The sequence below is a fragment of the Anastrepha obliqua genome, chromosome 2 (genome assembly GCF_027943255.1).
Source record: "Anastrepha obliqua isolate idAnaObli1 chromosome 2, idAnaObli1_1.0, whole genome shotgun sequence".
In the NCBI taxonomy this organism is placed as follows: domain Eukaryota; kingdom Metazoa; phylum Arthropoda; class Insecta; order Diptera; family Tephritidae; genus Anastrepha; species Anastrepha obliqua.
The window spans coordinates 131,037,386-131,058,528 of NC_072893.1; the positions used below are offsets into that span (position 1 = coordinate 131,037,386).

At 34.5% G+C, this 21,143-nt stretch overlaps 3 protein-coding genes across 7 annotated transcripts; 2 read left to right on the top strand and 1 right to left on the bottom strand.

The window, feature by feature from the left end:
* Positions 1-306: 306 nt before the first annotated feature.
* On the top strand, positions 307-3,179 carry LOC129239622 (myosin-G heavy chain). 3 transcript variants are annotated; one of them, XM_054875275.1, is made up of 5 exons: positions 309-325; positions 451-670; positions 722-1,445; positions 1,528-1,838; positions 1,895-3,179. In XM_054875275.1, exons 2-5 carry the CDS (start codon positions 558-560, stop codon positions 2,223-2,225), a joined length of 1,479 nt encoding a protein of 492 aa, XP_054731250.1. In that variant the 5' UTR covers positions 309-325; positions 451-557; the 3' UTR covers positions 2,226-3,179. The 3 variants fall into 3 exon arrangements, with proteins under 3 accessions (XP_054731248.1, XP_054731250.1, XP_054731249.1); XM_054875274.1 differs by lacking the exon at positions 309-325 and adding an exon at positions 326-392; XM_054875273.1 differs by having other exon boundaries at positions 307-670.
* Positions 3,180-3,720: 541 nt separating this feature from the next.
* LOC129239623 (GDP-fucose protein O-fucosyltransferase 2) lies at positions 3,721-5,893 on the bottom strand. The gene has a single exon (XM_054875276.1). It carries the CDS (start codon positions 5,820-5,822, stop codon positions 4,437-4,439), a length of 1,386 nt encoding a protein of 461 aa, XP_054731251.1. The 5' UTR covers positions 5,823-5,893; the 3' UTR covers positions 3,721-4,436.
* Positions 5,894-10,842: 4,949 nt separating this feature from the next.
* LOC129239620 (leucine-rich PPR motif-containing protein, mitochondrial) lies at positions 10,843-19,591 on the top strand. Of its 3 annotated transcripts, none has more exons than XR_008581870.1 (5): positions 10,843-12,054; positions 12,114-13,363; positions 13,424-14,466; positions 14,525-14,874; positions 19,256-19,591. XR_008581870.1 is itself a non-coding variant. In XM_054875269.1 (3 exons), exons 1-3 carry the CDS (start codon positions 10,973-10,975, stop codon positions 14,335-14,337), a joined length of 3,246 nt encoding a protein of 1,081 aa, XP_054731244.1. In that variant the 5' UTR covers positions 10,843-10,972; the 3' UTR covers positions 14,338-14,507. The 3 variants fall into 3 exon arrangements, 1 of the variants encoding a protein (XP_054731244.1); XR_008581871.1 differs by having other exon boundaries at positions 13,424-14,463; XM_054875269.1 differs by lacking the exons at positions 14,525-14,874; positions 19,256-19,591 and having other exon boundaries at positions 13,424-14,507.
* Positions 19,592-21,143: the final 1,552 nt, after the last annotated feature.

The following is a 21,143-nucleotide window of genomic DNA, read 5'->3' on the forward strand; positions in this document are numbered from 1 at the left end:
AAGTAAATATGGTAAACAAATATATGTCAGATCTAATTAAATGCCCTTCAAATATGCATACCTCTATCACTTCATACATTGGCTCTCAAACGGCTAAACATTTTAATTTTATTTGGTTTTTATGCAAAAATATTTAACTTATTCTTATTAAGCTACTTTCTAATATTTGGTGTATTTATTTTATTATTTTCTTTATATCTAAATCTTTAATATACTAAATTTTTTAATTGGAATCTTCCTCCATTTCAAGCGTCTGGCAGCATCCCGAAGAGATTTACTCTAATTTGACATTTTTACATTGTTTTCATAACGAAAAAAGCAAAATGTAAGATAACTTATTGGAAAATATTGTTTATTTACGAGTGCAGTTATTGCGGGTTTTTTAAGAGCACGTAAACAGGAATAGATGTGCAGAAGTCATTCAATACCTATTTAATTTTGCCCCCTTAGTGTGAATACTACGTTAAATTGTTATTGTGCTTTGGGGGTCATTGTGCACGACGGACGGAGCAACGTATACACAGGTACACCAAAGCTAGCATGAAGTGAATGCCACTATGAATAGAAGGAACAAAAGAGCACGTTTGGAGTTATCTGTGACGCCGACCACTATCGATGCGGGCATCGGCAGCGGTTGTGCAGTTGCCTCCAACATTGGTGACACACAAAGGTAAGTGTCGTTACATATAATTTACGTAATTAATTTTATTTACAATTGCAGCATCTTTTTGGGCAATACTACAAACTCAATCACCAACGGCACTGAATCAGTTAGCATGTTACCCGCAAATGTATTTCTAACTATCTGTGATGAAAACTCGGACGAGTCGCAGGACTATTTGGCAATTGGCAGTACCTTGGCACAAATTAAACAAGAGCATGAAGATGCGCTATGTATTGGCAATGTAAGCAGCAGCAGCAGCACACAGTCAACACAAACATTACCACTACAATATCGTATTGTCAATCAAACACAACGCCAGTTGCCCAGTATTGAGAATATTACAAGTAGTAGCGTAATTAGTAATAACACGGCCAATACTTTAAGTGCAACGCTGCCAATGCAACTACCCAACGGCTGCGAAATATATATAGTCAAGGAATACGTGGACAATATTCCCACCATACTGACCGAAGACAGTGAGTTATTGCAAGGTCCGTCTAGCACAATGGCAGGCACTACTTCAGCAATAAAATTAGAGCCAGACTCTTGTGCAACATCCACAGCGGGCGTTTCCGCCTCTACTTCCACACCCTCAATCAATGGTGTACAAATTTTGCGTAATACATCGCTGCCTTGCATGATCACTACTAAGCTCCCGAATACTGCAACTGATGGGCGAATAAGTACTAATAGAAATGCCGTAAGAGTGTCAGCTATAAGCGCTGGTGATATACAAGACAATAGTACAAAACGCAGTTGCATATTGGAAGCATATAAAAAGGTAAGAGAGTACAAGTCAATTTTTGTATTGTATGTACACATACATATGTATGTATCTGTTTCTAACTATTTTATTAATAAAGCGCGACGATAAGCGGCGCGCCACTCATAATGAGGTTGAGCGACGTCGCCGCGACAAAATAAACAATTGGATATTTAAACTCAAAGAAATGCTGCCTATAGAAGGCGGCAATAATAACAACAATAATCATCAGCAAAGCAGCATATTGGAGCATTTGGCACCAAAAATCAATACCAACACAAGCAATGGAAATAATAGTACTAACAATAATAACAGTAACGGTAGTAATCGAACGCCGCCTAGCGATTCCAAATCACAAATACTAATCAAGGCTTGCGAGTATATCAAAACAATGCAGAACGAGATCAAGAGGTAAATAACGTTTGTGTTTAAATGCCTTGTGCAGTAATTGTTTATATTTTTGACAGCCTACGCGAGTGCCTTAGCGAAAATGAAAATTTACGCTTGAGTAATCAGCGTTTACAAAATGAGTTGTCTAAATTGCAGAGTGAAAAGGCGGCGACAGTGAGCGCCACTTTACATACACGCAATTTCAATAGCAATTTCAACATAACCTTAAACAGTTTGAATAGCAATAATAGTAACGGCAGTGGTGGCGTTGGTGGTGGGGCAAGTAGCGCTAGTAGTAGCCCTGGTGGCACTGGCAGCATTTTTAGCAGTCTCAACATTACGCCGAATGTAAGCAGTACGAATACGTTCCCGAAACGCGAATTAATTATTCGAGATTATGTCGATTAGAAAAGAAGTAGCTATTAATTTAAAAATTGTGCAATTTTTTATTTTATTTTGTTACTTAACTAAGGAGAGGTTGTATTACTAGTTGCCGTGTCCTACACTTTTTTCTTATTTAATAGTTAATTTTCTGACGGATCACTCTCCTAATGAGGGCAAAGATTTTACTAGTTCACGATTATTGTTACCAGTACATAAATATTATAATTACGAATAAAAGTTTAGGAAAAAATATATACTATAAACTTACACTATAAATTTGTAGCTTAGAATAAAACTTTAAAACTAGTTGCAACGTGCTTCTCAATATTATAAGCGCTTCCTTCAATTAGTGCAAAATCCGCGCAAATAGCGCTCACTCTTACTCTGTTTCTGTCTTTCTCACACACACATACTCATATGTAGCTAAAAATGTAAGCATATTTGATCCCTTATCTTCTTAAATTTAAGAAAAAAATAAAGCTGTTTTAAGCCAAAAATCTTATCAAGTAAATAGTATGTGCAGGTATTGAAATATTCACAACTGTATAGATTGAATAAATTGTTTGTTATTATTGTTTTAATTTTTGAGATGTACTTAAAAAGTCGCGTATTTTAAGCTATACACTTTTTCATACTGACTTTTGATTGTACCATTTTTTAAATTATATTTTATATTTGCTTCTGGAACTTTGGAATAAAGCTTTTTGTTATATAATTTAATAATATAATAAATATTTTATGATTATAAAAAGTAGTATTAACTATCAACTGTTTTCAAGTTAATTTTATCGCACATATTATTAAGAAAACATATTGATTATTCAATAGCCATGTCTCCAATTAACAAATAGAAGATCAAGAAGTAATGAAAAAACTTACGCTAATAGCCAAACAAAAGTGGAATACATAAAGAATTAAAAAATAAACATTTGCTTTTGAAAACTTAAAATGAACCAAATCTATCTAAAAATCTGGCATTGGGATTATTTTTATTTTAATAATAAATTACTTGTAATAATATTTTTGAAGTGATAAAAGTTTGAAAATGTTCACATTTAAACAATATTTGCTGTGACTTGTTACACTCATTTTTGGTAAACGGGGGTTACATTTAATATTTATAAAGAAAAATAGTTGTTTTTGTAAGCGTTATAGCGTAGTGCAGCAATTTTTTGCCTTTTACATTATGTAACATTTATAAAAGCGTTGATTATTACAAGAAACAAATATATATAAATAGCAGATATTAAGACAAACAAAAACAAACGTTTATAAAAACCTATTAAAAGTTATTACTTGAAAAAAAAACAATGTTGAATGATACCAACATTTTTTATTTAGTAATAGTTGCAGTTTTTGATCAAAATTAATGTTATACAGTGAGAGTGAAGATTATAGACGATTTATGCTAAAAAAAGAAACATTAAATATAAATATCAGATAAACATAAATACCTTCAAAACAATTTACAAGTTAAATAAATATAAAACCCAAAGAGATGATATGCATTAACTTTGCAATATAAACAGCTAATTAAACCATGTTTCTAAAATGCAGCAAGCATATATGTATTAACCATTTTTGAAATGCATACTTACAAAAGTTATTAATCAGAGAAGTTTTAAATTTTTTAAATATTCAAATTAATAAATGTTGAAAAGTAGCATTTCCTAAACTTAGTTAATAACCAAATAATTGCTAACAAAAAATTAAAAACTTGAGATTGAAGCTTAAGTAATAAAGTTTACCTCAGAAAAAATCAAATATTTATAATTATTTGGCAAAAAAATATATAAATAGTTGGTTGAATGTTGTTGCCGTTGTGTGAGCATAAAATAAAAAGTCGCTACGTATATATTGAGAATATTGTTTGATGATAATACTCCACTGGATATACATACATATGCACCGGACTCCCGTGAGAATTTCTTAAGTGCAGTATTTAATGAAACGTACGAATTTGAAATAATGTAGGAGTACTCATGGTGAAATGTTATTTTTTTTTGTTTATTTATACAAAAAGTAGGAATGATAAAGGGTAAATAGAAACAGTTGTAAACAAAACTTACAACGTCAAAAAACTTAAACCTAGTTCACTTATGTGACTTTGGTATTCTTAGCTTATACAAATAGCCAACATGGCCCATATAAATTTATGTATGTGTGTACATATGTATATTGAGAAGTACAAAATTTGTTTGAAGACTTGGAAAAGCTTCTTATGCATCGTAGAATTCAGTATACAATCGGCCACACCGAGTTTCTTTCACAGTTAGCCAGTGTTGCATTTTTGCAGAGCGTATTAAAGGTGGTTTCCTGTCTAAAGCCCAGTATTTCACGCTCTTCATATATGCGGTAAGTAAATGTACTCTCAAAGGTGCCGATGAAGTGTCGCGCATGGGCACATAGTATTTGATCCACAATTGCCTGTCCGCCATCTTTGATGAGCGCTTTCTCTGCCAGTGATTCGGGTATGAAACGTCGCATACGTACACGTTGCAGATAGGCTTTCAGATTCGTCAACTCCATTGCAGTGGTATCGGTGGCTATGTAGACTGTGGTAAGATTGAGCAGTTGCATTTGTGCACGTATTTGCGTTGCCGCTGACTTCAATGTAGGTGTGGTTTTTTGCCGTCCATGCACAAAGTCTCCGCGGCGAAAATGTACGGCCAAATAGTCCCCGCCCAAGGCATCACGATACGGTCGCTCTGCCTCCCACATTGGTGGATGCTGTACAAGCTCCTCGGCTTTATGTGAATGAAGAACACGCATGCGGTAGTCATTGGCAATTGTAACTAATGGCTCAGCAAAACGCATAGAGCGGCGTGCGCGCCAAAATTCTTTGTCGCCCCATTGATCGTGTAGTACTATTTCAGCGTTAAGAATAGCATAGACTTTTACATCGTTAACCGACTGTGACGCAGTATTTTTAATATGTTGACGGAGTAACATTTCTAGGAGATTAACACTGCCCTGATAGCGCACACAAGCAAAGTCATTGTCCAACAGCATCGATTGCTGCAGCAGGTACCCTTGGAGGTATTGATTCTTGTCGCAATTAGTCTCAAATTGGAACTTCTCATGGAACACGCCCTGCTCGAACATGTCATCGAAATGCAAAAGTTGGAAAACTTGATGTACTTGCACATATGGAGCCTCCTGTAGTCCGAATTGCGCAATCTCCGCTAAAAATTCGGGAAAGTCCAGCACAGGCGCAAATCGCCGCATGCTCTCCACATCAAAAAAATGTTCCCAAGGTAGGTTCTGTTGTTGTAAATGACTGGATTTCCAGTGATAAAGCCGCCGCCAAGGAGGCAGCACTAATCGTATATTCTGGAATGGTTTACGACGTGATAGCTGACGCACGAACACAGCCAGTCGTATGTAGACATCGCGGCGCAAATTAAATCCTTCCGATGGATTCACATCGTAGAGCAGATAAATGGAGTTACGCCGTTGAATGATTGGATAATAACAGTGAGAGCCACCGGGTAGACCTTTAGTAAATCTGAAAACATGATGAAACTTGTCGCAGCTCTTTAAATTGTACTCAACTATTTCTCTGCCAGTCGACAAAGGCAACAAACAGAAGCAGCTTGTGGCTAATAGGAAGCGCCACATTATGATCTGCTGGCTTTAATTTTTATTTCAGTAAATCACAAATCAGTACATTTTTGTTTCCTGTCGTCTCTTTTTATGAAAAGCTATTGATTGGATTACAGCTGTTCGCAAGGTCGATTGTTAGAGTGGCCAGTACTAACGGCTGGGGATGGTCAAAAATCTTAGCCACTTAAATCTTTTTCAAATCTATTTAGCTTAATAGAATTTAAAAAGCTTTGATTTTTTCATACTTACATATTTCATATTTCCTATATCCCTTTTGCGGCAATACTGCTGTTTCCGTGGCGCCGCAATTTAATGGCGGATTCTTATACAACTCGACAAAAGAAAACGAAATGAAGAAGTAAAATATTTTTGATATCTCGCTTAGTTTTTAAGTAATTTAATGTTAAAGTTCTCTAATTTAGCGCAAAGTTGGTTTTGCCATACACCTGAAATAAAAACGAAGTTCATATGCAGAGATGTTCAGTATAAGGTTCATTGTAAAACTGCAGTATTTTTTGCTGTAATTTTAAGTTGAGAAATAATTTTGAAAATAAAAACACACAACTCATTCAAACTTAAAAACAATGATATTAAGCGTATCTCAAAAAATAATAAAGTAATTAAAATTAAATTAATTAACACAGTATTTTTGCGTAGAACTCCTTTTCGCGTGGGCGGCCTTCGGCCGCGCTTCAAAAAAATAACCCTCATCAGTCCAACTACAGCTACGCAATCCACAGTATTTTTGCGTAGAACTCCTTTTCGCGTGGGCGGCCTTCGGCCGCGCTTCAAAAAAATAACCCTCATCAGTCCAACTCCGGCTATGCAATCCACAGTATTTTTGCGTAGAACTCCTTTTCGCGTGGGAGGCCTTCGGCCGCGCTTCAAAAAAATAACCCTCATCAGTCCAACTCCGGCTACGCAATCCACAGTATTTTTGCGTAGAACTTCTTTCCGTGTTAAAACAGTTGAACCCAAAATTAAAACATCATATGCGTGTATGTAGTAAGGAGGCACAATAACCCCCATCCCCAACATTAACACTAAACTTAAATACTTAATTTTTGTTCATATTTTGGTTCATATTTTTGTTTCATTTGCAGGCATCCGGCAACACCATACTGTTGTCATTCCAATCTTCTTCTTATTCGCGTTTAAAATTGGAAAGTGTCTGTATGGACAAATGCATTTGCATTTTATTTTAATAAAAATAATTCGAATATAAGGATAAAAATAAGTAAATACACGCGTGTGGGTGTATATTTCGTGAATTTTAGTGAAGTGTTAAAAAATATATAGTGTAATGTGGCAAATTATAGTGAAGTTCCAAAGGGCATTTCGAGACCTTTTTTATTCAATATCTCGAAAACTAAGCGAAATATCAAAAAATTTTACTCCTTCATTTCGTTTTCTTTTGTCGAGTTCTAGGCTGGAATTTAGAACAATGCCGATCTTGGAATTTCTGGCAAACTATAATGTTTTTCTTAATGAAACTTGGTGGAGATGTTAGTGAGGTGTTAAGGAACACTCTTTATAACTTTAAATTAATCAGGAAATAATAATTTTTTAATTATTTACATTCAAAATGCCTTGGGAACATCAGTATAATTTGCCACATTACACTCTATATTTTTTAACATTTCACTATAAATCACCAAATATACACTTACACGCGTGTTTGTACCGATTTTTATGCTAATATTCTAATTATATGTATTAAAATTAAATGCAAATTCATTTGCCTATGCAATCACATTCCAATTTTAAGCGCGAACAAGAAGAAGATTGGAATTACAACAGTATGGTGTTGCCGGATGCCTGCAAATGAAAACAAAAATTAAGTACTTGAGTTTAGTGTTAATGATGGGAATGGGGGTTATTGTGCCTGCTTACTACATACACGCATATGACGTTTTAATTTTGGGTTCAATGGTTTTAATACGGAAAGGAGTTTTACGCAAAAATACTGTGCATTGCGTAGCCGGAGTTGGACTGATGAGGGTTATTTTTTTGAAGCGCGGCCGAAGGCCTCCCACGCGAAAAGGAGTTCTACGCAAAAATACTGTGGATTGCGTAGCCGGAGTTGGACTGATGAGGGTTATTTTTTTCAAGTGCGGCCGAAGGCCGCCCACGCGAAAAGGAGTTCTACGCAAAAATACTGTGGATTGCGTACCCGGAGTAGGACTGATGAGGGTTATTTTTATGAAGCGCGGCCGAAGGCCGCCTACGCGATAAAGAGTTCCACGCAAAAATACTGTGTTAATTAATTTAATTTAATTTTAATTACTTTATTATTTTTTGTGATACGCTTAATATCATTGTTTTTAAGTTTAAATGAGTTGTATGTTTTTATTTTCAAATTCATTTCTCAACTTTAAATTACAGCAAAAAATACTGCAGTTTTACAATGAACCTTCCACTGAACATCCCTGCGTGCGAACTTCATTTTCATTTCAGGTGTATGGCAACACCAACTTTTCGCTAAATTATAGAACTTTAACATTAAATTACTTAAAAACTATAAGCCTCCGGCAGGTTCTGTTTTCAGTTTTAAGATGGGGATACACCCCTCTATCACCCCCTTTTTACCGTTTTCTCCAAAGCGATCGGCATTATACTAAATTCTAGCCGAGTTCTATAAGAATCAGATTGCGGCGCCACGGAAACAGCAGAATCCCCCCTTTTGCGATTTAATTTGAATTTTTTCTATATATGTAAAAATTACGCCGAAAAAAAGTGTGCATTCGTCCGGGGTAATCTCAGCAACGGGTATAAGGAAAACAATGAAAGTTTCACACATTGTTGGTGTTGCTTTGGCAAAGGTTTCTGTGAAGTTTGGTTGAAATCCGATAACGCGTGTGTGTGCGGTGCGTCGGTTAAGTGAGTCCGTTTTTGCTATTTGCCGCACGTATTTTTTGTACCGCACATAGCATTCATTAGAATTGAATACATTTTGGTCGTGTATGTCTGGGCCGATTATTATGAAATTTGGTATATATATATATATTTTTCCACGGTGAAGGTTAATATAATATGCTTATTGATTCCATTCGCCACCAGTTGGCGCTGCCGAAGGCCAAAACGAGGACCCGGGTAACCCTAGGATGTGTTTTTACATTGTGGGTATCAAATCAAAGCTACTGATGAGTGCTTTAATACAGAGTATTTTTTAGATCTCTGAGTGACCAGGGTCTCGAGATATAGCCGAAAAGGTGGACCAAGGTACCCTTGGATGTGTTTGTACAATATGGATATCAGATGGAAGCTGTTGATGAAAGCTTTTAAGTGAAATAATTTTTACTGCCCGTTTCCGGGATAAAGAAAGGAGATGGAGCTGGAGATGGAAGAGAAAAAGGAATAGCTACAGGAAGAGGAAGAGGAAGCGGAAGACCACTTATTATTAAAAATTAAAAAAAAATTCTAAAAAAATTTTAAAATGTTACATATACGCTTATTATATAAACGTTAATCTGAAGTCAGTTATATGGAAAAATTCATTGTATCATTGCCGGCGTGATTGGTGATCGTTTCCTTAATTTTTTGCAGAAAGGTTATGCTAATATGAGATATTACCTATATCATTCATATATTTACGTATTACCTGTGTACTCACAAATATACGGTTGAAGCAAATATATGTCAGTTTTTTTACTTCGCCTGGAAAAGTGAATATAAATTTAAGAAGAGTAAATAGAACATATTTTATATCAGACTTCACGCAAAAAAGTCATTTATACCTGAACACATAGCTGGGTTAAAACGGGGGGAATAGAACAGTTCTCTTCTCCTTCTCCGCTTTTTCCAACACGTAACTGTTTGGGATGAGTGCACGATGGCACATAAAAAGTTACTGGAAGCGCTTGATAGGACATTACGAGCTTTACGTAGTAAAAATGAAATGTCTGGTCGTGCCTTAGAGCTGCTGGCAGGTGATTTTAGACAAACACTGCCTGTTATTCCTCGAGCAACTGTAGCAGATGAATTGGCTGCATGTTTGAAATCATCATATTTGTGGAGACATGTTCAAACACTCAAATTAACTACAAATGTGCGTGTTCTAATGCAAAATGATCCATCAGCTGCTGAATTTTCACAGCAATTATTGGATATTGGAAATGGCAATGTTCCTGTCGATAATTTAACTGGCTTAATAACTTTACAACCAAACTTTTGTCAAATAAGTCAAACGAAAGAACAGTTAATTCAAAGTATTTTCCCAAATTTGCCTCAAAATTACAAAAATCATGATTGGCTTAGTGAACGAGCCATCATGGCTGGCAAAAATAAAGATGTGAATGAAATGAATGCGGCTATTTTGGCTTAATACCAAGTCCAGAACAAACATATCGATCCGTTGACACTGTTACAAATCAAGATGATATTGTAAATTATCCCACTGAATTTTTGAATTCCTTTGATTTACCTGGATTACCGCCACACATGCTAAACTTGAAAATAAGAGCACCGGTTATTATGTTGAGAAACATAAATCAACCACGACTATGTAATGGCACTCCATTAACAGTTAAGAGATTGATGAATAACGTCATTGAAGCAACATTTTTGAATGGAAAATACTCTGGTGAAGACGTTTTAATACCGCGATTACTATTAATAAGTCACAAGGCCAAACTTTATCAATTTGTGGTATTAATTTAGATTACCCATGTTTTGCTCATGGCAAACTTTATGTTTCATGCTCAAAAGTTGGTAAGCCATCGGTATTGTTCATTTATTCAACAACGCATGGAAAAACGAAGACTATTGTATACCAAAGATTATTACAATAAAAAAAGTAATAAAGTAAATCACATCAAACGTTTTTTAATTGCTACTACTATTTAAAACTTCTTTCATTACTATTCATGCGCGAGAATTTTTATAAAATACACACAGTATTTTTCGGCTTAATTTAATTAATTAATCTAGATTTTTTTAAAGACGACCAGCGGAACGGGCGGGTTTTCGCTAGTTTAATTATAAAACAAATCACTTCCCTGAACACATTCCATTGCATGTATCAGCTGTTGCCCCAATCAGCTTATTTTGACAGTCACTTTACGTAAACAACCGGCTAACAACGCGTGCTGTTACTTGTTTCCTTGGAGTTTTTGTTTTCCATTGCGTGTATTTCTCCAAATAGTTTGGGGTAAACTAGAATCAAAATGAATGTCCGTCTCCTAAATGTGTCTTGCAAATGGCAGCGGCTTGGTTGCTTCGCCCAACGTGTCTACTATCAACCGAATGCACCAACATGTGGTTATGCAATAGGAGCAACAAGGAAGTCGCTGCATCAAACAGTAGCGAGCGGCTGGGATGTGCCTTTATATAAATGGAATATCCACCAAAAGTATGTCCATAGTGGCTATGCTTCCGTAAGTAAAGCAGCTCCAGTTGCAAAAGCGCCCGCCATGGTGACGCTTTTGGAAAAGTTAGTAGCGCAACATCAAACCTCTGGAGAACTCAACTTTGAGTTATGCGATAAAGTAATCACACAATTGGAGCGTAATCCGCATGTTTACAACCAACTACTAAGCAGCGAACAGGCGCATTTTCTGCTACACGCTTGCGGTACTCTGCTGCCGATGCGACCAAGCAACACGCGTTTGGAACTATTCCAGCGTCTTTGGTCCTATTTGGCACAAAATTCAAAGTTGACTGCGTCAGACTATGTCACTTGGCTGCAAGTTCTACAACACAATCGTGCGCCACTTGCTGATTTTCGTGCATTTCTGCAAGAGTTTAATAACCTAAACAGCAAAATCGAATTTGCGCTGCCAGAAATCTATGCTGAACTACTGGGCACAGCTTGTGGAACCGGAGACATGCAACAGGCGACCGAGTTGTTGGCTGAAATGCGCGATCATGCATTTCCCCTAACAGAGCGTCATTTTAACTCACTACTGTTCGGACACGCGCGCAATCACGACCTGGCTGGTTGTCGCGCTGTGCTTGACAACATGCTCGCTGCGGGTATTATGCCTAGTGCAGAAACGCAGTCTTTGCTAGTGTCTGCGTATTTGGAAAATGATGCGCCCGCAAAAGCAATGGAAGTGTTGAACAAATTTCATGGTAAATTTCAGGCAGCACAAGTCGTGCGTATGCTGCGCAGTCTCCTGTACATTGAAAGACAGCAAGATGAAGAAATGATAAAGCAATTAGTACAGGAATTGCCGAGCGATTTCGCGGAAGGTACAGAAGTGGCATTGCCACTGCGACACTTATGCATCGAACTGCTGCACAACGGGTAATTGCAATAAAATAAATGAATTTAATTTTGTTATTATGCAATATTGATTTTTGCAGCAAACTGCCTTCGGTGAACATCATCATCTCTAGCTTGCCTACGCCGCGATTCTACGAAAACCAAAACATTGATACCTTTGGGGTCTTTCTGCTACAAGAACTATTCCGCAAAAAGTTTAATGCTTCGCAGATAATCGAAGTTGCCAAAATGCTCCAAGGCAGCGGCAAGAACAGTCGCGCGTTGCACATATCCACAGAGATAGCACTACGACGCGACACTGAAATGGCGTTACCCTTTCTAGAAGCGCTATCTCAGCTAGAGCCATTGCGTCCCCACTATTTTTGGCCACTGCTTTTGCATAATCATCGGCAGTCAGGTGAGGCTGGTGTGCTGAGTGTTTTAAAGCAAATGAAATCTTTAAATGTGGCTTGTGATCGCGAAACTATCGCTCTTTACACATTACCCCTTTTACCATTGACCCTCAAACAACCCGAACAAACAATGAAATCACTAGATGAAGTAGGCATCAAGCCCTCTTTAGCGTTGATTGAAATAATAATGTATTTACTAATCCGTCAAAGGCTTGAAGCGGCGAATGATTTACTGGAACTATATCCCACCAAAATGGCAGTTGAACAGCTAGTTCCCACACTGGCAAATGCCGCTGTAAACGTACGCGCCACAAAGCGTTATCAACAGTACGTCAAGCTGCTTGCAGCTTTATCGAAGAAGAACGAGAATCGCAAAGTTGACTGGATCGGACAACTATTGTTGAGCATGGTGCAAGGGCAAATGCGCCTGCGCAGCGATCTGAGATCAGTAAAACGCTTCGTTGATGAAATGGTCAAATTTGGTTTGGTGATATCACCCGCTGCAGCGAATGCCACAGTGACAGCGTTAGAAGAACAAATAAAATCAGAGGTGAACTTAACTTCCATCAAGGAGGCGTTGCACAAAATTACTGATTACAATGTAGTGCTGCCGCAAAATGTTGCAGCTGGTGATACAAGTGGCGCCACTCCCTCGTTTGTAAAGCATCCGCGCGACATGACGCTAGAAGAGCTGGAATATCATCTAGTTGAATTGGAAGGGAAAGGAATGAATGCCCGAGGCGTGCTGCGAAGACTTTTGCAGTTATACGTTCGTGACGGCCAGTTAGAGCGCGCATTAGAAATTAAAGATAAATGTGACAAGCTGCAGGTGCAAGTGAGCGCCGGTATGTTGGCCAGTACGCTGGATCTTTACATTAAACTGAAAGATCTGCCCAACGCTGAGAAGAGCCTGAAGGGACTGCAGCAAGAGTTTCCAGGTGCGCAAAATTATTGAAACAAATCGCATTACTTATAATCTAATCATTTTACTCTTGTAGATTTTTCCTTAGACGAACATAAGTTCATTGATTTTGCAACCCTGTTAGTACACAACAAGCAGTTAGATGTGGCGAAGGAAATGCTACAAACACGCGCCACAAAGCAGCGGATCTATGGTGGCGATTATGTAATTAAAAATGTATGGAATTTTCTTTCTACTGTGGCACAGTTCGCCGCGGAAATGCCCAATCTAGAGCCGGAACGCAATTTGACACGCGAACACTTTCACTTCCTACAAAAGTTGCGCTACTGCAATGCCCACAACAGCGTTTTGGGTCCGATTGTGCGTGAGCGTTTACTACGCGGGGACATCAACGCCGCCGTGGCAGATTTTCAAAAACTCGCCGAGCAGTACAAACATACACCACTCCAATTCGAGCTGCTATCATTGCTGGTGCGGCTGAGTAACGGTATTGAACCAGAAGTTACGCAATATAACGGCGTGAATGGCGAAGAAGCCCAACAGCTCTTGAACGAAGTGACGAATACCATTTCCAAAGTTCATGGCGTTATGAATATGAACAGCGGATTATTGCTGGCCTTCGCCGAATCCGGTACAGACAATCAGCTACGTCGCTTGCTCATCAGTCCGGAATTTCGCATCAATGAACAATTGCTGCTAAAAAATTGTGAGTATTTGGGCGAAGAAGGCGCTGTGGCCACCTTACTACGCTTGGCGCGTGGTGCACGCGGTTTCGGACGTACTATTGACGAACAAAACATCTACAACATGCTGCTGACGCACTTCTCCAAAGCGAATAATTATCCAGCCGCATTGGATCTGTATGAGCGTCTGGAGGCAGATGACGATTTGAAAATATCACAAGAGTTCTTGCGAAATTTAGTGCATTTGCTGCGTGTCAATAATGTCGAAATACCTAGCAAAGTGGCGTTGCGCGCGCAGATTATATAGTGAACAGCGTACGACAGTTTAGTTATGTAAAGTAAATTAATAAACACATAAATACATTTGCGGTTTAGTTGTAGGCCACGAGTATAAAACTCTACGCCAAGCTGAGAAACATGAAGGCATTTTGAAGTAGTAAATAAAAGGCAAATGAATTGTTATTTGTATTACTTAAATTAATTTTATTTTCTAGCAATTAAATGCTAAAATATACAACAGCGCAAATACACATTTCCTTACTATTGTAAACTTTCGTGGACATCCGAGTGGATGGGCGTGCGTTCTATATATTTACCAGCAATTTTGATTTTTGTATGTAGTACTCGTATGTGTAATACGGTAATTATTTCAAACCATAAATTAAGGTTGTCATTTTAACTACAGGAAAGAAATCAACAAACGTACGAGGAGCAAGGAACGTAATGGCTAAACGTTGTGGCATAATTTTTAAGAAGTCTCAAGTTTGAAAATGTATTAAGTAATAAACGAAAAACAAAAAACGAAAAAATAAAGAACGGAACAAGAATTGAAGCAAAATTAAAGGTAATTGGAATAATTTGTAGTTGTAAAAAATGCAATTTGTTGTTTTTGAAATTCGTAAATCCATTAAGTAACAATATTTTATAACTTTACATGACTGTTACACTTACATAAACACATATGTAAGTAGCACTATCCTAATTATATATATTATATAATAATTTTCAGCACATTTTACTTAATCTTTACTAATTTATTTATTATTTCATTATTAGATGTAAATTTTTCTTTATATTTCGTGCTTTTCTTATATAATTTCCCAATAAATGTTTATGTTAGTAATATCACTCAATGCACTCACCACAATTTTCTCCATTTTTGTTTTTTCTCTTTTTTCCTTTTTGGTTCGAATTTTAATTATTTATGTATATCTAGCATATTTATATATTTATATCTAGGTATTTGTGGAAAATTTGATAGTTAAATATATATATATCTAATAATTTTGCATTGCCTTAATGGCTGAGCGTAGTATCATACATAAAAACATAAGAATTTTATAATTCGAATTACATATAAGGTTAATAAGTTGTTAGTAGTTAGTTATTAAATGTTATTTGTGTGAAGAAAAATTCTTTGTTTTTTTTCTGTAAATTTGGTTGAAAAAATGTTAATCACAGCGTGTTGTAATGAGTATGATTATTATCGGTATTGTGTAAAAAAGTTATGAACTAAATTATAATTTGCCTTAAAAAAATGCACAAGGTTTCCGTGAAGCGAATAACTCTGGTTTTACTAAGTATTTAAATTCCAAAACCAAAAGCTTTTTAAGGAATTCTATTTAACAAAATCTTAAACAATTATATGTTCATATTTAAGTTATTGGATAACCCTCAGGTTATATTGCTGAACTGAAGTTTCCGAAACTTATTTCAGTTTAAGTTTTTTTTCTTTATTTTTTAATTATTTTATAAAAATTAAATCATATTTCTTTAACAAACTCGTGAATAATAGAATGATCCAAAGAAAAAAAAATATGCTCTACCATTTATCTTTTTATTGCTTCTCAGCATAATAAAGCATAAATTGTGCCAGCCAGTTTGATGTATTTATGAAAAAAGAGAGTAAATGGATTTTTTGTATGTCTCTATTTTACAATACTATTTTTTGGCCGCCGTGGCTGAATGGGTTGGGGCTTGACTACCATTCGGAGCTGCACGTGCTCGAAACCCCGGGCAGGAGTCACCAAATGATAGAAAATGTTGTTTACAATAGTGGTCGCCCCTCGACAGGCTATGGCAAACCTACGAGTGTTTCTACCATGAAAAGGCTCCTAATAAAAAACTATCTGCCGTTCGGAGTCGACTTAGAGCTGGAACAACATCACACCACAAATAGGAGGAGCTCGGCCAAACGCCTAACTGAAGTATACGCGCCAATTATTTATTTTAATATACATACATACATACATACATACATGCATATTTAAAGCAAGTGAATTTTGATACCTCAAGAACAAAAAACACAAACCGGCTAATGGGCACAAATAAACAAAGTATTTATTTTCATGTTGTCAAAAAAACGTACGTCAAATACTTACTCCTCTTTGTTTAATACACTTTGGTCATTGCTATCTGGCTCACTTTATATCAATACACTACCATATGGAACTATTTTAAAACATTATGAACAGTCTAAGCTGTCAAATATTGCTAAAATGTAAAAGGGCCTCTTCTAGCATTATTTGACACATTTTTTCTATGCAGAACGCTAAACATTTATTTCCCCCTCAAGGCGATTCCACACCCCAAAAGTACCTACCTAAGGTTGTTGTTGTTGTACCACTCCTAAACTTTTTTTGCAGAATATTGATTAATTGCTGTTTTTGTTGTTATAGCAGTTCAAAGCAAAAACAACAACAATGTTGATGAGTCTGGATACCTGCTGGAGTGCATCCATAAAGGTATGTTATAGTAGAATAACAATGTTAGTAGTAAACCACAATATTCAATAAAAATGAAATCGTCCCTACCGCAGTTTAGTTTAAGAAATGAGTAAGTAATAAAATAGTTACAATCTCGAACAAAAATTATTTTGTATTTTCCACTCAAATATGTTTACCGAAACGCCTAGGGATTATTGTAAGTATTTAACAGTAGTCAAGTTTTTTGAAAAGTGTCTTAAATTCGTTGTTTTACCAAGGGTTTCCAAAATTTTCATTTGAGAGTGTGTTCCAGTTGTCACTAAGTGGCTGAACCAGGTCGCTTAAAATTTAAATTGCACATTTTTCTTTATTAAAAGCTGCGCGGCAAAATAAAAATGTGTCAAAAATAAATATTGGAAATTTAATTTTGAAATAATAATCAAGTTTTTTAAATATCATATGTATATTCGACATTCAATGATTGCATCAGTCAAACGCTTTAGGGTCTTTATAAATAACTGTAAAAATCAAAAATCTGCATTGGCGATTATCGGTAAATGAAAATTGTGTACTTATCTGAGAGAACGATTTGGAAAATATTGGCAGAGAATGACCAAACTTTGGCTTCGGTCATGTTCGACCATAAAAGTTCGATTCGATTTCGTTACTCTCAAAAGAAAATCCGAACTTTGACCGAAAATCTCTTAACTTTTATGCGTTCAGAAAAAATTCAAAACAGCCTTTGGATTTTGCATGATAACGATATGATTGCAAGTAACATTGAAAAAATATTTTTCATTAAATAAAGAATTGGAAACTTTTCTGAATGAATATTTGCTGCTCCCAAAAAATTTTAACAATATTGGATACTGTATCGAATTCCACATTTTCTGTTAAAAAAAATGCTTTAAAATATCTAACGCCATATACTCCAAACAGGGGTTACAGGAACCTATGTATGTACATATGTATGTACGTATTGTAAGCAATTGTTCCGTGCTGAACACCGATAGTCGACGCCGCTTGCAAGGTAAGAAGACCGATAAGCTTTTTTTCTTGATTTATAATAATAATTATATAAAATTACTCAACTATGAGTATTAAATATTTACTATATGTATGAAAGTAAAACTCATGTAAATAAGTTTTTTTTTGGTATTTTAACAAAGTGTATCTTGAGAGCTGAAATTTATGTGATTGAAACTTTGGCGCCTTTTTTGCTTTTTTTTGCTTTTTTTGCTTTTTTATTAATAAAAATACTCAATTTTGAGAGTCATTGGTTGTTTATTACTTGTTTGGTTCGGCCTTTTGGTCGATCTCCAATTATTAGCATATTACAAACACAAAAAACAGTTCTTTTAATTCAAAGAAAATTGCTGGCCAATTGTAAAATAAAAAGATGACTCATTTTTTTTTTGTTTTTTTTTTTTTATTTATTTATTAATCAATTAAATACAATAATTATTTATTTATTACTTAGCATTTGACTTTTGTTAAAGAACATTCACACCCATTCACTGTTCAACCTCAGGCACCCATTTCCATTTACACATTCATACATTGCACTCAAATTTGCGGAACATTCATACTCACCCACACACGAACACACAAGCGCGTAGTTAACGCAGACATACATATGTACCTAGAAAAATTCACATCGATAAAGAATTAAATTCTAGCTTTAGTTTGCAATTCATTTTTGTTTTCGCTTTTGCAGTTCAGTTACATTTTTGTATATGTATGTATTAATATAGATATATATTTTTTTATTTTACCTTTTCTACACTTTTAATGTTTTTTTATAGTTTTTGCATTATTTTGTAGGTTTTTTTGCTGTTTTTTTGTTGTTATTGTTTTGTTAGGATTTTTATTTTATTTTTTAACACTATGCCTTTGTAGAGATATATACATATGTGAAACTCAAGCGTTTGTTCATTAATTCTTCAACATTTTTAATTACTTGTAACTGCAAGCTGTATACCATCTTTCGTAGTTTTCACTCATTTTTTAATGAATTTAAGTGCTGTTTTATACCAAAATAAATTACATGGTTGCAACGCAAATCGTCTTATACATACATATAGTACATATGTATGTACTAATTATTTAGGTAGCTATATATGTATATAAATAAAGCGTGTATTTGGGTATTTTGTTGTTTATATATACATAAAAATATATATTTGTATGTATATATGAATGCATGTATGTGTGTATGTGTTTATATTGTTGGGAGTGTGGTACAATATATTTCCCTATTTTTAGTTTTATTTCGTAAACTTTACACTTTGTTTTCTGTATTTTCACAATGTTTACGTTTATTTTACAAGAGCTTTTATATTCAACTTTTGCTGGACTTTGTTTTGAATCACATAATTATAAAACATGCATCTATTTTTGTTTTTTGTTTTTGCTTAGAATTGAAAATTCAAAATTTCTCTTTTTATTAATTCTTTAAATATATAAATGAAATTCGCAATACTTTTTATAAATTGTACAATATTTTTTATTTATTTCTAGGTTTGGGCGTAAACAAAATATTTAGTGGAAGCAGCTTAGGCACGAAGGCACTGCTGTATTTCGGAACATAGTTTTGAATTCCCTATTTCGTTGACCTCTACGAAAGCACATTTTCGCCTTGCAAAATTTTGAGAATCGTGAATTTAAAAATTTACTATTTTGAGCGAATTTACTATAAGAAAGATAAAAGTTTAGAAACTCCTTATGGCTCTCCACATTGACGAGAGCTTCGCTGCCACAGCTTGTTGGCATTAAATTTACAATCTTAGAATTCTATTATATTTATATATGTAAATGTTTATACTGTATGTATGTTTATTTGTATGTATGTATGTATGTAACCAACGTTTTTATAATTATCAATAAATTTGCATTTGATGAAATATTCTTAAAATTATTTTTTCTTATTATTATTTGTATTAACGTTTACACCGCCCATTTTTGATACCGTATATATATATATTTTTTTTTGATTGTAGTTCATCCATAAAAATTCTTGCTTAAGCAAATGCATCCTGCAGCTGCAGTTTTTACTTAAAACACACTAAAACTGCTAAACAGAGCGCTAAATGCGTGCAACAGCTGAACAACCAGCGCAATACAAAAAACAAAAAAAAAAATAAATAAAATTTAATTAAAAAAAATTAATTGAAAAATAAAAACAAAAAAAAAATTCTGTTGAATAAAATAAAAATTCAATAAAAACAAAATAAAAATTTATTGAAAAAAGACTGAAAATAAAAAAACAATTATAAATTAAAGAAAACATAAAAAGAATATAAAAGAAATTAAATTGATTTAAGCCCAACAAGACATAAGAAATGTAGCCAAAATTAAAAAAAAAATTCAAAACTTAAAAAATTGATAAGATGTAAATATAATAAAAAAAGGGAACTTTAAAATTAAAAATACTAAAAAAAATTTGAAAAATTGAAGAAAGCAATAAAAAGTTTTTTATTTAATTAAAAAAGGGCGAAATAAATATGCAAGAAAACAATTTTTTTAAAGATGAAGAAAATAAAATTTAATTAAATTGAAAAATTAATAATGTCAAAATTAAGTTGAAAAAGAACTGTAAGAAAATTTAAATTGAAGAAATTTTTGAAATTTAAATTACGAAATCCGAAATGAAAAAAGAGAAAAATAAATAAGCAATTTCAATACAAGTAAAAGTTTTTTAAAAGAACGTACTTAAATTTGAAAAGAAATACTGTTAATTAAAATTGAAACTCGACCGACATCTTGTTGCAACTCACTTATCAAGCATACATTTTTTATAACACATTTCGCTTACAACAAAACAAAAACCTACTAACGTATTTAAGTTATTTTATTTCTATATTTAATATTAATGCTAATGTTTATTTTCTCATGTTCGTCTTTATACAACTCAAGTACACTCAGACTCAGGCGTATATGGATGGAGTGTGTATGTGTATGTGTTTTGCTTAAAGTTTAAACTGTACATTCTATGTGCAACCCACGTGACAATGCAACTATAACGAGCATAATGCACAGTTTTTGCTATTTCATTTCAAAAACAGAAACCATTTTTTTATTTTAATTTTTTTGCAGAATTTTTTAAACTCATTAGTCACCAGCAAATTTTGCAAGGAACCACATACGTAAAATGGCAAACATTAGCAAAAGGCGGAAAAGCAAATGGGATGAGCCTTGATGTTACAATTATTTAGCAAATGCGTCCTGAAAGTTTTTTAGAATACATTTTTTTGTTAAAATATAAAATGTAATTCGAAAATGTAAATTGCTTAATTGAAATCAAAACTAAGTGGAACTATACACAAAAAAAAAAAAATAAAAAAATTTCAAATAAAAAAAATACTGAAAGCAGTTAAGATAAAAGTTTTAATATTAATAAATTACCCTG

Excerpts from the sequence above, each read along its gene's own strand:
- LOC129239622 (XM_054875273.1), top strand. The coding sequence starts at position 558 with ATGAATAGAAGGAACAAAAGAGCACGTTTGGAGTTATCTGTGACGCCG. Across the intron at positions 671-721 it reads AACATTGGTGACACACAAAG|CATCTTTTTGGGCAATACTA; the intron begins GTAAGTGTCGTT and ends TTACAATTGCAG. Across the intron at positions 1,446-1,527 it reads TATTGGAAGCATATAAAAAG|CGCGACGATAAGCGGCGCGC; the intron begins GTAAGAGAGTAC and ends TTATTAATAAAG.
- LOC129239620 (XM_054875269.1), top strand. The coding sequence starts at position 10,973 with ATGAATGTCCGTCTCCTAAATGTGTCTTGCAAATGGCAGCGGCTTGGT. Across the intron at positions 12,055-12,113 it reads ATCGAACTGCTGCACAACGG|CAAACTGCCTTCGGTGAACA; the intron begins GTAATTGCAATA and ends TGATTTTTGCAG. Across the intron at positions 13,364-13,423 it reads ACTGCAGCAAGAGTTTCCAG|ATTTTTCCTTAGACGAACAT; the intron begins GTGCGCAAAATT and ends TTACTCTTGTAG.
- LOC129239623 (XM_054875276.1), bottom strand. The coding sequence starts at position 5,822 with ATGTGGCGCTTCCTATTAGCCACAAGCTGCTTCTGTTTGTTGCCTTTG.